The sequence below is a fragment of the Eulemur rufifrons genome, chromosome 2 (genome assembly GCF_041146395.1).
Source record: "Eulemur rufifrons isolate Redbay chromosome 2, OSU_ERuf_1, whole genome shotgun sequence".
Taxonomy (NCBI): domain Eukaryota; kingdom Metazoa; phylum Chordata; class Mammalia; order Primates; family Lemuridae; genus Eulemur; species Eulemur rufifrons.
Genome location: NC_090984.1, coordinates 69,736,456 through 69,752,456, shown reverse-complemented (window position 1 = coordinate 69,752,456; position 16,001 = coordinate 69,736,456). Strand labels below are relative to the sequence as shown.

Sequence of the window (16,001 nt, the reverse complement as noted above, 5' to 3'; positions counted from 1 at the left end):
AGCCCAGGAGTTTGAGGTTGCTGTGAGCTAGGCTGACGCCACAGCACTTTAGCCCGGGTAACAGAGTGAGACCGTGTCTCAAAAAAAAAAAAAAAAAAAAATACACACACACACACACACACACACACACCCCCAAGTGTTATTTTCTGTCTATATACAGTTGTAAGTTTGATTTTCTTCACAGCTTTTGAAAAAGCTAAATTAAAAAGAGAAAAAGCTGATGCCCTAGAGGCAAAGAAAAAAGAAAAGGAGGATAAAGAGAAAAAACGGGAAGAATTGAAGAAAATTATTGAAGAAGAGAGACTAAAGAAAAAAGAAGAAAAAGAGAGGCTTAAAGTAGAAAGAGAAAAGGTATTCATTTGAGTATATTAGCTATGCTCTCTCTATACAGTAATACAATATTTAAATTCATGGTTAATTTTCAAATACTTTCATTACTTTGATTCCTATTTATTAATATGAATGCATAGAATGCTGATTAGCAATATTGCTTTATCTCCCTTTTGCTTTGGAAAATTTGATAAATGATTTAAGTTTCAACATGTCTACATGCCTTTATACCTCACTTAAAACCTCTTTTAAAGTGCAATTCTAGGCCGGGCGCGGTGGCTCACGCCTGTAATCCTAGCACTCTGGGAGGCCGAGGCGGGTGGATTGCTCAAGGTCAGGAGTTCGAGACCAGCCTGAGCGAGACCCCGTCTCTACTAAAAATAGAAAGACATTATATGGACACCTAAAAATCTATATAGAAAAAATTAGCCGGGCATAGTGGCGCATGCCTGTAGTCCCAGCTTACTCGGGAGGCTGAGGCAGTAGGATCGCTTGAGCCCAGGAGTTTGAGGTTGCTGTGAGCTAAGCTGACGCCACGGCACTCACTCTAGCCTGGGCAACAGAGTGAGACTCTGTCTCAACAAAAAAAAAAAAAAAAAAAAAAAAAAAAGTGCAATTCTAAATGTTTGTCTTCATTATTTAGACTTTCAAATTTAGGGAAGATAATATATGTAAAACTTTAAAAGGTAAAATGCATAGTTTCAAAAATGTTAAAATTCTATGACTAACAAGAATTTATTAGTATTCCTATCCTCCTTTAAAAATAAGGTGTCTGTAATGATAGAGTGTTTCAACAAATCTTTGATTGTGATCTTCAGTGGTAGATATTCCTTAGAGAATTCTATAGCTGGTTTCCTCCCAAAGTCAGTCTTTTTCTTAGGTTTTCTGGTATATTCACAAGTAGCCTTAGAGAATCATGTTACACACTGTGCTCATTTAAATTGCCTATAGTTTGAATTTTTTCAAATAGGCCATTGAGGTGGTGTTGGAGGTTTAATAAATGTTTACACCAGAAAATGTAGAGAACAGAAAAATCACCTGTTGGCCAGACACAGTGGCTCACGCCTATAATCTGGGAGGCTGAGACAGGAGGATTGCTTCAGCCAAGGAGTTAGAGGTTGCTGTGAGCTAGGCTGACACCACAGCACTCTAGCCCAGGCAACAAAGCATGACTCTGTACCCCACCCCACCCCACCCCCAAAAAAAGAAAAGAAAAAGAAAAATCACCTGTCATCTAATGGTAATATTTAGAGATAGAATTAACACTTTGATTCATTTATTTCCAGTGTTTATTCTGGGCCTTAAAAAAAGACATCATTCACCATTTATAATTTTATATACATTTTTCATCTAACACAATCATAAACATTCTTTCCTGTTATTAAATATTCTAAGTGGAATTTTTAGTGACTGCATAATAATTCATTAAATAGCTATAGCTAAATGCTTTGCAATTTTCTGCTCAAAAATAATACTGCTATGTTCAAATTTCTGCATAAAGTCATTTCTGTTTTTGGACTATGTCCCAGGATAAATTTGTAGAAGTAAAATAATAGGTCAAAGGGTAAGAACATTTTAAAAACTTTCTATACGTATACGTAACTAAGCGTTTGCCAAATGTGCTTATTTACACTCTTAGGAACAATGAATAAAAATGCTCATCTTACTATGTCATACAAGAATTATTTGGGGTAGGAGACTTATTTAAGCAGACTATTCAAAGCACAGTAAGTTCTGTAACTATCTAGGTGTTTTATGTTGAAACTTTGATAAATACATATCTGTTTACCATTGTTCCTAAATTTCAAAAGACAATAGTATTAAACTAAATATACTTACTGGGAAATAATAATAGTGAAATATTTTGTTTATACTCCCGCTTTATTAGAGAAACTTTTGGGGATCAACATTTATCTTGCAGTTTTAAATATTAGAACCAAGAATTAAGGGTTTCAAAAGACCAAGTGAGTTAAGAGCAATAGTTTGGATTACAAGAAGTCATCCATCACTGTATTCTAATATTGATGCTTTTAATTATTGTTACTTCTGTGTGCCTCTAGGCTGTTACCAGATTGAAGTGAATCTTGAAAATAACAAATGTATTACAAATATAAGGGGAGATTTTATTTTAGGTACTCTCATAATGTACTTGCCTGATGGATCTAATTGATTTGAAGTAGGGAGAGAGCTACTATAGGCAGAGTCAGATTAAATTAATATTTATCCAGGAGCTTTTCTGTGCCAGGGATTTTCAGTCTTTATGTCATTGTTTTGATAGGCATTATTAATCTTTTTTTTTTTTTTCAGGAAAGAGAGAAATTACGTGAAGAAAAGCGAAAATACATGGAATACTTAAAACAATGGAGTAAACCTAGAGAAGATATGGAATGTGATGATCTTAAGGTATAAACATGTTATGTGATGTTTGGCACTTACATGTTTTATATGCCTTATGCAGCTTTGCTGATGAAATCTTTCTTTTATTTAATAGTGGCCTCTTTTCTTTATATTTAACTGAGAGGAAATAGCTAGTTAAGCAAATTTTTATATTTAGAATTCCAGGGTAGCATTGTTAGTGTTTTATAACAAGATTTTATAATGTTTCTTATTCTGCAGAAATAATTGATCAGTTTGTGTGATAATCCAACAACCACTGTAGCATGCATTTAGCTTGATTGCTAGGTAAGGATTTTGCCTATTTCCAGAAATAACCAGAGTATCCAAACCAAACTCATTCATCTCAGCTTTTAAGGAACCATTCCTAAATCAGTAGATGGTTGATTAATTATGTTCCATAGCATAAGGAGATACTGCATTGAAGATAGTATTTCACAGCTAATTTGATTTCAGAATCTAGGTTAAGAGACCCTCTTAACTAGGAAATGTTAAGAAATACATTTCAGCCTAAAGTTATGTTCTTAGTTTGAGGAAGAAAAATGTCCCTTTCTCACAGTCCCTTCCTAGGGACTGTGATGTAGTAAAGTTGGAATAAGTTCAGGACATCTATAATTTTAGAAGTTCCAAAGGTGATTATCCAGGGTTACAAACTACTAGTCTACATGGAATAATGCTTAATAATTAGATAAAGAGTATGTCATACCTACCTATAAAAATTTCTGTACTTGGTTCAAATACTTATATAAATTGTTTAATCTTACAGGAACTTCCAGAACCAACTCCAGTGAAAACTAGACTACCTCCTGAAATCTTTGGTGATGCTCTGATGGTTTTGGAGTTCCTTAATGCATTTGGGGAACTTTTTGATCTTCAAGATGAGTTTCCTGAGGGAGTAACCCTAGGCAAGTGCTCTAGTTATCTATTGCTGTGTTCATCCTAAAATTAGTGGCTTAAAAAAAAAAACAAGTTGTCTCTCAAAGTTCTGTAGGGCCAGTGGACTTAGCTGTCCAGGTCTCTCTTGGGGTCTTATGTGTTATATTCAGACAGTGCTGGGACTGGAGTCATCTGAAGGCTTGGCTGACTAGATGTTCAAAATGGCTTCTTCATGCATATGTCTGTTGCCTGAGTCCTCTTCATGTGGTCTCCCATTCCATCAGAATATCTTGTACTTCTTATGTGGTAGCTGAGAGCTCCAGGAAACAGGAAGCAGAAACCACTAGCCCCCTTAAAGGCTGGGCCTAGAACTGGCACAGCCTTACTTCTGCCACATTCCATTGGTCAGAGCAGTGACAGGCCATCTAGGATTCAAGGAAGAGTGGTGGAATAGACTCCACTTCTTGAGTGGGGAGTGACGTGCGTGTTTGCCAACAAGTTATTGCCTACCTTTAATTTATAAATATGTTTTGCCTGTATACTTACATACTTTTACTCTATAATAGAGTTTAGTATGAGGAGAGATCTGGATCAAATTTTGAAATTTTAGCTGTCAAGTGGCAAAATAATTTTCTTAAGATCCATGTAGGGATCTTCAAAGACAGAATTATAGTGCTTTTGGCCGGGCGCGGTGGCTCACGCCTGTAATCCTAGCACTCTGGGAGGCCGAGGCGGGTGGATTGCTCAAGGTCAGGAGTTCGAGACCAGCCTGAGCGAGACCCCGTCTCTACTAAAAATAGAAAGACATTATATGGACAACTAAAAATCTATATAGACAAAATTAGCCGGGCATAGTGGCGCATGCCTGTAGTCCCAGCTACTCGGGAGGCTGAGGCAGTAGGATCGCTTAAGCCGAGGAGTCTGAGGTTGCTGTGAGCTAAGCTGACGCCACGGCACTCACTCTAGCCTTGGCAACAAAAGTGAGACGCTGTCTCAACAAAAAAAAAAAAAAAAAAAAAAGAATTATAGTGCTTTTATAATTTTATATTTTTTATAATTTTAATAAGAGTATATTTTTCAGGAGGGCTTTCAAATTCTTCAAATTCCTCTTTATATGAACTAGGTGAGGCATGAGTCATTGTGCCTTACACATCAAAAAAGTCTAAACAATGCTGGTTTTGGTAAGAAGTTTAAGGAAGATGAATTAGATAAGAAACATTTATTTATGACTTGGATACAATATTAAGATTAATAATATCTAATACTGATAATGACCTCTTCTGTGCACAGTTTACTAATCAGTTATGTACCAAATAGCTCTCAGGAACAGTGAGACAGGACAATAGCAAATCTTTGTGTTGTTGCTCAATTTAGAATAAAATTATAATTTTTTAAATATGCCTCAAATTTAAATTTAGATGAAATATTATATTTATCTATTGAGGCTATTTTGGCTCTCTTGAATGAGGTGACTTTGGCTTCTGATTTTATTATAATCGTTATAAATTGTTTTCTAATTTTTGGCTTGGATAATACTTGGCTCTACTTTTATAAATGGACACTTAAGAAAAAAATTGCACATACTATTGTTTCATTAAATGTTCATTATTCCAGTGGAGTTGTTTTTTCAGTACATGAACAGAACTTTAAATTCATTTTAAACATTTTATTCGCAGAAGTGTTAGAGGAAGCTCTTGTAGGAAATGACAGTGAAGGCCCACTGTGTGAATTGCTTTTTTTCTTCCTGACTGCAATCTTCCAGGCGATAGCAGAAGAAGAAGAAGAAGTAGCCAAAGAGCAAATAACTGATGCTGACACCAAAGGTCAGAATTCAACATTATTGCTGTTTGAACCATAATAGCTTTGTAGTGAAATTAATTTTTGAAGGTTATTTTAAAATTAAGTTGGCTTTTATGCTTATAAAATACGGTTGTTCAGGTTACCTGATGTTGAATTATATATTAACAACATATTATCAGTTGTTTTATAAAAACTTTGTTTTAATGTAACCTGTTTCTGATGGCCTTAAAGATATTTTCCCCAATCTGTTTTGCTTTTATTCCTTTAGATTCTTCCTGATTTAGGAGCATTAACAGATTTGTTTACCAGTATAACTCCAAGAGATTCTGCTAAATAGCACTGATTTTTTTTTTTGCCTCCACCTAAGGAAATACTTTAATTGCTATCCTTATTAATACTTTAAATTGAAAATTACTACTGATTTCATTTCAGATCTGACAGTTTTCAGATCAGAATTAAGTAAAATTTTATGTTTTTATTTCACTAATTGGTTTGAACTAGGAATTTTTGCTCTTTAAATTCTGTACTTTTAAATATCTAGAATCAGTATGTGGTACATGTTAATATAGGAATAATTCTTGAGGCAAACACTTTATTTTTAAAATAGTATGTTCACTATTTTGTTAGGATTTACCTCAATCGAGGAAATATTGGCCGGGCGTGGTGGCTCACGCCTGTAATCCTAGTCCTCTGGGAGGCCGAGGTGGGTGGATCGTTTGAGCTCAGGAGTTCGAGACCAGCCTGAGCAAGAGCGAGACCCCATCTCTACTAAAAATAGAAAGAAATTATATGGACAACTAAAAGTATATATAGAAAAAATTAGCCGGGCATGGTGGTGCATGCCTGTAGTCCCAACTACTCGGGAGGCTGAGACAGGAGGATCCCTTGAGCTCAGGAGTTTGAGGTTGCTGTGAGCTAGGCTGACGCCACGGCACTCACTCTAGCCTGGGCAACAAAGTGAGACTCTGTCTCAAAAAAAAAAAAAAAAAAGGGAAAAGGAAATATTAAGCATTTATACTAAGAGATTGATTTGGCTTCCCGAATAATACTCCATGAACTTTGGCACATATGAGATTTGGGACCAGAAGCTTGATTTAACAATACTTGAGTGAGCTACATAAAAATTTACAATAATAGCCATTAGGAGGCATCATGATAATAGGATGTTGGTACAAAAAGATGGGACAGTCCTCCATTTCAGATAGTTTTGTTGGCCTTAGATAATTCAAGCTCATCTTCTTTTATGACTGGTCCCTGAAGCAACAGAATATTGATGAATACACATCTGATATGGATGGCCTTTTGATTCTGTGTCCTGAGTTCAAGCAAAATACATTCTCTAACTTGAGTGCTAATCACCATAGTTTCCTTATTAAGGCCTATTAATCACCATACATCCCTTATTAGTCAGTTAAATGAGAATATTGATTCTTTTAGCCATTATGATATATTTATTAATGACCAATATCATCATTAGGGTTATTGATCAAGTTCTAGCCTAATACAAGACCATAAAGCTGTATTTAATTTACGATTTGAGGCAGATGAATTTTGTAGTTTTGAAAGTCATGATGAAAAAAAGTGTGATAAAAAGGAAATTGTGTTGGAAAATCAGCTAGCATAAAGGAAAAACTATGTAATAGAAGTGATTGTTGGTATTTGTATTGTCATTATATTTTCTATTTATGATTTGTTTGACCTGTGATTTTTTTATAACTACTCCTGTGTGGGACTGTCTATAAATATAAGATATATCTCTCTGAATAATTATTGGCCACTAAATAAAGGTTTTAGTGCTCCATTTGAAAATACATGATTAAACATTAGGGAGAAAAAAAGGACTTTGGCATTTTTCACTCCTCTCTTACTTCGCTATTGTTATTGGCCATATTTTACATTGTTTTTTCAGTTTTAGGAAGGGCCCTAACCTGTTCCCCGGGTATAACTTTATTTTTCCTCACATATGTTCTCGCATCTCAGTAGCAAAAAAGCTTTTTCCACAGTCTTCCCAAAAGCAGTTGAGTAGTCAGCTGGGATCAAATACTCTTTTACTTCTGCTTTACCTGAACTTATAAGTGTTTCCTGCTATTTCTAACAAGAGAAAAGAATGAATTTATTTTAGTGATGAGAAAAGTAAGGCTCAATGAGGTTATTTACTGAGGATCACATAGCTGTTAGTAAGTGATGAGAGACTATGCATCGTTTCGTTTAATCCTCACACCACCCTTATGAGGTATATATAATTATTTTCTGCATTTTAAATATAAAAAACTGAGACTTAGCTTAAAGAAATATGGCTAATAAGGAAGTAATGAAATACAAACTCAAGCAATCTGATTCAGAGCCTCATAACTGTGCTATATTATCTCATAATATGGTAAAGAAGTTAAAAATTTGAACATATGTTTCCCTGGCATTGCCTATAAAGTTATCTGTCTTCAAAAAGATTTAATTTCTTTGGCCCTTGGTCTCCCTGTTTTTGTATCAAATCTTGGAAATTTTGACTAGCAATTTTAAAAATCTTTTATTAAATATATCAATTCCTCTTTTTAGTCTTAACATCATGAACTAAAAAGCCCTTCAAAGTATGGGATCATCCTCATTAGTACAGTGGTGAAAAGAAAGTATGGGAACAAGAGCATCCTCCATATGTAGAATAGTTTTGTAGATTTGCTGGAATATCATTGTTTAACGTTGGAATTATATGCACCTAGTTCTAGATTATGATGATAATAAATGTATCTGTTTCAGATAGTCGTAACATACTAGTTACAGTTCAACTATATTGTCTTGGTGCAGTGTACCCAAGTGACTAAGCAAATCTTAGAGTGATGTTTACAATTTCTCAAGAGTGCCATATGGTAGATACTTGAGTTAAAGAATGTTACTTTATTTAACACAATTAAAAGTAAACTGTCATTTCATTGGTTTTTCATTTCCTAAGGTCTTTATAGGTGTTGTCCTAGGAAATTATAATTTTGTATGGATAGTATGGGTTGAATGTGGTGATTGCTGCTAAGGAAGAGAATCAACACACTTTTACAACTGTGTATCAAAGGCTGTTGTTAATTTTATACACAAAGTTAGTCAAGTAGCTTCTGTGTGGTCCTGTTTATGCTTTAAATGCCTTGAAATTGTCAATGATTATAATCAGACATGTTTCCAGAGTTGTCTTTTTCTGTTAGTAAAGAACTATTCTGTAACGTTAATTTTGTCAGCCTGTAAACTTTAGTAGGGGAATGATATAGTAGAAGGCTAAGGAACCACAGACAGATTAGCCTAGTGATTTTCAAACTGTAATGCAAAGTAGAGCTTCCTTGGTGCCACTGCTGGAAAGTTGGAAAAATGAAAGGGCAAAATTCTCATCTTCCTACCCCACTTTAACAAAAGCATCTTTTATCTCCTTTATGTTGGCCTTTCAAAAACTATTTTGTTTGAAGAATTTGAAAACTGTTGATCTAGATACACTCCTCTAAGAAAAGGGAAGCCCAGATTAAGTGACTTGTATAAAAGGTACATAACTAGGCACTAGCAGGGCTAAGACTGGAATATATACATTATCTGACTCTTGGTCTGAAGCTGCGTATGCGGTGCTAAGATATAACAGAACGGTTTTTTGGTAAGCTTATGGTTTTTCATAGTTGACAGTTGATCAATCTATGTATTAAAATTAGGAATAATTGTATATACTAATGCTTTAAATACATTTGTACCAGTAGATTTGCTGTTCAGTCCTATTTATAAGCTGAACACTGTTTTCAAAGCTAAAGCAATTTGTTTAGAAAATACAGGGAAATCTCTATTGTTTTTTGCATTGGAGAAATTTCAAAATAAAAATAGGAAATTTTGATGAAGATAAATCAGTAGTTAGATGGCAGCAGTGCAGTAGTGTTTCACTTCTTTTTAACTCATTTTCTGTGGTGATTTTGTTGATTCCAACCCATGCTTCGTTATGATTTAATCTTAAAATAATTACAAAAGATTGGGTATCTTTACATAGATTCCAATTTTCAAGGTAGACTTTTCTAAGGTTATATTGAGTGTGAGGGGATTTGTTTTTAATTCTAAAGTACATTTTGCCATATTTTGGAATGTGTATATGCATCTTCTTGGTAATTTGGAAATTGTCTTCTCTGTTATGTAAGGATAATGTCAGTGTGTAGTGCAGTGCAGTGCGTGTTTTAGGATTTATAGTTGTAGGAGACTAGGCAGAATGTGAATAATGCTTGTACCCAGTGTTGTTCTTTTGAGGTTCTTGAATGTTAAGTTGTTTGCTGTTTCTTTCGTTATTTTAAAAGGGCATTATTCCCGAATATTCAAGCTTTGATTTGCACTAGAATAAAGTATTTATTTCCTTAAAGATTTAACAGAGGCTTTGGATGAAGATGCAGACCCCACAAAATCTGCACTGTCTGCAGTTGCATCTTTGGCAGCTGCATGGCCACAGTTACACCAGGGTATGTGTGGGTTTTATTTTTGTTTGTTTGTTTGGCTTTTTATTTTTAATTTTATAAAGGTACATTTTACATTGCCAAGTATTTATTATTAATATTCTAAATGACTGTTTCATTTTTAACAACTATAGGCTGCAGTTTGAAAAGCTTGGATCTCGATAGCTGCACTCTGTCTGAAATCCTCAGACTGCATATCTTAGCTTCAGGTGCAGATGTAACGTCAGCAAATGCAAAGTACAGATATCAAAAACGAGGAGGATTTGATGCTACAGATGATGCCTGCATGGAGCTTCGTTTGAGCAATCCTGGTCTAGTGAAGAAATTGTCAAGCACTTCAGTGTATGATTTGACACCAGGTAAACTTTGCAAGTTGGAATTTGTATAACCTTCCCACTTCCTACCTTCTTATGCCTTAGATAATAAATCAGTTTTTATAAAGAGAGAGAAAGCAATCTTTTTTTTTTTTTTTTTTTTTTACTTAGAGACAAGGTCTTACTATGTTGGCCATATTGGTCTCAAGCTCCTGGGCTCATGTACTCCTCCCACCCCAGCGTCCCAAAGTGCTGGGATTGTAAGTGTGAGACACCACACTCAGCCTTAAAAAAAAAAAAAAAAAATTATTGGAATACAAATAGTAACCTAAATTGAAACTACTGTTATTCATATTAACTTTAGTTATTTATGATTTTCATTATTTAGAATCTTTAATATTTTAGAAATTTATGGTTAGTCTACTACAGCTACTAAGTTTAAAAGGACAAGTGAGAATTAGCTAGAAAACTAGCTTTCTTTTATTCCTTAGTGTATCAGAAGTTTAAACTTACAGCTGCTAAATTCTGCAATGTGCTTAAATAAGTGTTTGAGGTATGAGAAACAGTATATAAGATTAAGACGTTATTTTTCACTTGCTTTTTAAAATAAGAAATTTTAATGTACAAATATAGAGTTACTTTAGTGTACTTCAGAGAACATGTAACAAAAGTACGATGCCTTAATTCCTGACATTTGTGTAGTCTTTATAACTTACAGTGGTATTTTTGTGTATTCTTTTCAGTGTAGCAATTTACCTGTTGCCATTTTTTTAATTTAAGTGGTTATAATTTAGTTTTGATTTGAACTTCATTACTGAACCTAAAAATTAAAACTTGAAAAATAAGATTGAAAATTTCTCATGTTCACTTAACTAGTATACAGGGTAGACATTAGTGTTTGAAAAGCCTCATATATCACATAGCTGTTAAATGGGATTCAAAGTGCTTTTTTCTGAAAATATGCCATTGATGTGTTTGACAATGAGAAACTGCTCCCTATCCTTATTTTCACATTGAGTCACAAATTTTAAAATTTCAAATATAATTCTTTTTTTAGCATTAATAATATAGAAGTTATTTACCAATTTTTGACAGGAGAAAAAATGAAGATACTTCATGCTCTCTGTGGGAAGCTGCTGACCCTAGTTTCTACTAGGGATTACATTGAAGATTATGTTGATATATTACGACAGGCAAAGCAGGAGTTCCGGGAGTTAAAGGCAGAACAACATCGAAAAGAGAGGGAAGAAGCAGCTGCTAGGTAAGAGATAAATACAAGTTGTGCTAATGAAAGCTATTTATTTCTTTGCATTTAAAATCATATTTCACATTGTGCTGTAATGTGGCATTGGCTCACAATGATGCCTGATGGCATTACTAAGAGATTATGAATGGATTACTACATTATAATTTTGTAATAATGTTAGGAGCATTTTCCAATAATTTGATGATTAAAGGCAAGGTGCTAAAAGTGAAAAGTATCCTTGCATCAGAGAGATGATAATATTTTATTTTAACTTTTAGAATTCGTAAAAGAAAGGAAGAAAAACTTAAGGAGCAAGAACAAAAAATGAAAGAGAAACAAGAAAAACTGAAGGAGGAGGAGCAAAGAAGTTCAACAGCAGATATATCTGTTGGGTATGGTTTGAATCACATTGCTCATCTGGCTTAATTATTCATCTTACCATACATAAAGGATAAAAATCAGATACCTTAAACTCTGCACTGCTTTCAAATTTTTAGAAAAGTAGTTTTTTATAGGTATATAATAATTGTGTTAGCAGGCCTATGATATTTACACATAGACAGTCCTCAAGTATATGCATGTAATGTTTTTAAAGAATTTTTGTTTTAGGCTAATTCTAGGGAATCTAGAGCTCATTTTCTCATAGAATTTTGTTACAAATGATAATTTCCCAGAAAACTTTCAATAGGCTATTTTTAACTGATACTATAATATTTCTTGCATGACCAGTAGTTTATCTCCCCCCTCAGCCACCACCATCAACAGGCGTACGGTGTGTTTTGCAGAGTTCCTCTGAGTCTATAGAACAGGGATGAAATTAGAGGCTTTAATAGATGGTATAGAGAGAAGGGATATCAGCACCTGAGTGATTTAAAGACTGCCTAAGTAGTTTATGGCATTTCAGGCCAGGTACAGTGGCTCACGCCTTGTACATTTTGGGAAGCTGAGGCAGTAGGATCACTTGAGGCCAGGAGTTGGAGACCAGCCTGGCAACATGGCAAGACCCTGGCTCCACAAAAAATAGAAAAATTAGCACAGTTGTGGTGGGACATGTCTATAGTCCTAGCTATTCAGGAGGCTGAGGCAGGAAGATTGCTTGAACACGGGAGTTTGAGGTTGCAGTGAGCTGTGATGATACCACTACACTCTAGCCCAGCCAATTGGTAAAAGCCTGTCTCTTAAAAAAAAATTAAAAAAGAAAAGTATTTTACTGCATCTCAAAATATTTGTTATGGTATTGGCTATAAAAGCAAGTAGGAATTTTTCCATATTTTAAATGGCAAACCACATTCATATTTAACAAAAATAATCAATTTTTTTTACACAAAATCTGCAAAGGAAGGTTCTGAAAAAACTCAGTATCCCAAAATTAGTGTATTGACTTTGTATTGTATTTGCACGTAAAAATACCTATTAAGTCCTTTTTTTTTTTTTTTTTTTTTTTGAGATGGGGTCTCACCGTTTTGCCCAGGCTGGTCTCAAATTTCTGGGCTAAAGCTATCCTCCTTCCTCATCCTCCCAAGTAGCTGACATTATAGGCATGGGCCACCATGCCTGCCAATATCTATTAAATCTTAAAATCATAGGTCACAAACTTGCAACAGCTATATTTCATATGACCAATAACAAATACTATGAGAAACTGAATTTGGATACTTAAGAAAGTTAATAGATATGACACCTAAAACACTAAGAACCAAAGAAAAAATAAATAATTGAACTTCATCAAAATTAAAAACTTGTGTGCTTCAAAGGGCGCTATCAAGAAAGTAAGAAGACAACCCAGTGAATGGGAGAAAATACTTGCAAATCATGTATCTGATAAGGGGCTTATATCCAGAATATATAAAGAATTCTTACAACTCAACAATAAGAAGATAGTCCAATTAAAAAATGGGAAAAGGATTTGAGTGGACATTCTCCAATGAAGATATGTAATATGTGCATGAAATAAGTGCTGAAAAAATGCACATCAAAGCTACAATAAGATACCACTTCACACCCACTAGGCTGGCTGTATTCAAATTGACAGACAGTAACAAGTATTGGTAAGGACGTGGAGAAATTAGAACTCTCATACGTTGCTTGTGGGAATGTAAAATGGTGCAGCTGCTTTGGAAAACAGTTTGTCAGTTCTTCAAACAGTTGAACCATTTATTACTATTTGACCCAGCAATTTCACTTCTAGGTGTATATATACTCAAGAGAATTAACAGCATACATTCACCCAAAAATGTATACATAAATATTCATGCAGCATTATTCTTAATACCCAAAAAGTGGTAACAACCCAATGTCCATCGATTGATGAATGGATTAACAAATGGTATATCCTTTCTGTGGTATATCCATACAGAAGAATTATTTAGCAATAAGAAAGAATGGAATTCTGATACATATTACAATGTGGATGAACTTTGAAAACATTATGCTAAGTTAAGGAAGTTAGTCACAAAAGACTATATATTGTATGATTCCATTTATATAAAATGAATAGGCAAATCTATAGAGACAGTAGATGAGTAGTTGCCAGGGGCAGCAGGGAAGAGGAAATGGGAAGTGACTACTATTGGGTATGAGGTTTTTCTTTTGGTATGATGAAAGTGTTCTGGAATAAGATAGTGGTAATAATGGCACAACCTTATGAATATACTAAAAACCACTACAGTATACACTTTAAAAAGGTGACTTTTATATGGTATGAAAATTATATCTCAATTTTTTTAAAAAGAAAATTAAGTATGGTATAGATTCTACTTCTTTTTTTTTTTTTTTTTTTTTTTTTTTTTTTTGAGACAGAGTCTTATTCTGTTGCCCCGGGTAGAGTGCAGTGGCATCATCATAGCTCACTGTACCCTCCAACTACTGGACTCAAGTGATCCTCCTGCCTCAGCCTCCCAAGTAGCTGGGACTACAAGCTTGAGCCATGACCCCTGGCTAATTATTCTATAATATTTTTAGTGGAGACGGGGCCTCTCTCTTACTCAGGCTGGTCTCAAACTCCTGAGCCCAAGCGGTCCTCCTGCTTTAGCCTCCTGGAGTGCTAGGATTACAGGCATGAGCCATCCTACCTGGCCAACTTCTTCATATTTTTTATACTCATTCAGCCTCATTCATTTATTTATATTCTCCCTGGCTCCTGAATACACTTGAACAAAACCCCACTTTGGATGTACAACATAAATGGTGGAATTTAAGTTCATATAATTTTAGTTTTAATTTGGAGAACATAATAGATTAAACATCTATCCATATTGTCTTTATTCTACCTACTTAACTATTTCTGAAATTTGTCTACTTCTCTCCTCCACTATTTTTCTACTTATCTCCATCTTATTGTAAACCACCATCACCTCCTAGCCAGCCACCTGGGACTATTACAGTGGCTTCTTTACTGATCTCCCCTCATCTACTTGCTCTCTGCATAGCGGCCAAAGCACTTTCTAATATCATTTCTCTTTTCCAAACTCTTCAGGTTTTTTCCCATTGCTTTTTGGATAATGCCCTTACAAGGCCTAGCATGATCTAAACCTGCCTTTGTTTCTCATCCAGTAGCAATCTTGGATTGCTACTTTGTCATTTACACTTTTCTCAAAATTACAAGCTCCTCCCCTTTCTCTTCAGTGCCATGTCTTTGCATATGTTATTCCTCTGCCGTACATGCAGATTTCCTCTCCTGTTGCCTGCTCCTCCCTGATCTCCTTGGTCTCACAGTTTAAATGTCACTTCTTCAAGCCAGTCTTTCTTGATCCCTAAGGCTAGATTTGGCTCTCCCTGAATGCTTTCATAGCACCTTGAACTTCTCTTATTAATAGATGCAGAAATCCTCAACAAAATGTTAGCAAATTTAATTCAATGACATATTAAAAAGATCATTCAGGCCAGGCACGGTGGCTCATGCCTGGAATCCTAGCACTCTAGAAGGCCAAAGCGAGAGGATCATTTGAGGTTGGGAATTCGAAACTGGCCTGAGCAAGAATGAGATCCCATCTCTACTAAAAATAGAAAAAATTAGTCGGGTGTGGTGGTGAGCACCTGTACTCCCAGCTACTTGGGAGGCTGAGGCAGGAGGATTGCTTGAGCCCAGGAGTTTGAGGTTGCTGTGAGCTGAGCTGACGCCACGGCACTCTAGCCTGGGCAACAGAGTGAGACTCTGTCTCAAAAAAAAAAAAAAAAAAAAATCATTCAGTACTTACTACTCATTTTATTTGTACAGTGATTTATGTAATTAATCTGTTTTCTCTGCAAGACCATAAACTGTGTAATGTTATTAACTACTCCGTAAGCATATAATGCCTGATATTTCATAGGCAGGCCACAAATATTTCATGAGTGGCATTATATATTCATTAGTAAATGTAATCTTTGTTCTTATCCTAAAGGGAGGAGGAAAGGGAAGATTTTGATACTAGTGCTGAAAGCAAAGAAATAGAGCAAAAGGAACTAGATCAAGATATGGTCACTGAAGATGAAGATGACTCAGGATCACATAAAAGAAGCAGAAGGGGTAATACGCTGAAATTTCTTAAGACCATGCTCATTTGTTTGTTTTAATTGATAAGGCACTTTATTAATTCAGCTATTCTGAAA

The 16,001-nt window shown here is 34.9% G+C and overlaps 1 protein-coding gene across 2 annotated transcripts in view; it reads left to right on the top strand.

Moving 5' to 3' along the window:
* The window catches only part of BAZ1A (bromodomain adjacent to zinc finger domain 1A), an 89,464-nt gene that overhangs the window by 52,329 nt on the left and 21,134 nt on the right, over positions 1–16,001 (top strand). Inside the window, exons 9-17 of one of the 2 annotated variants that reach the window (XM_069486468.1) lie at positions 185–351; positions 2,638–2,733; positions 3,491–3,629; positions 5,277–5,423; positions 9,762–9,857; positions 9,986–10,210; positions 11,261–11,426; positions 11,690–11,803; positions 15,794–15,918. In XM_069486468.1, coding sequence (XP_069342569.1) covers positions 185–351; positions 2,638–2,733; positions 3,491–3,629; positions 5,277–5,423; positions 9,762–9,857; positions 9,986–10,210; positions 11,261–11,426; positions 11,690–11,803; positions 15,794–15,918 — 1,275 coding nt within the window. The remainder of the gene's footprint in view (positions 1–184; positions 352–2,637; positions 2,734–3,490; positions 3,630–5,276; positions 5,424–9,761; positions 9,858–9,985; positions 10,211–11,260; positions 11,427–11,689; positions 11,804–15,793; positions 15,919–16,001) is intronic. The other variant, XM_069486476.1, reaches the window with a different exon arrangement.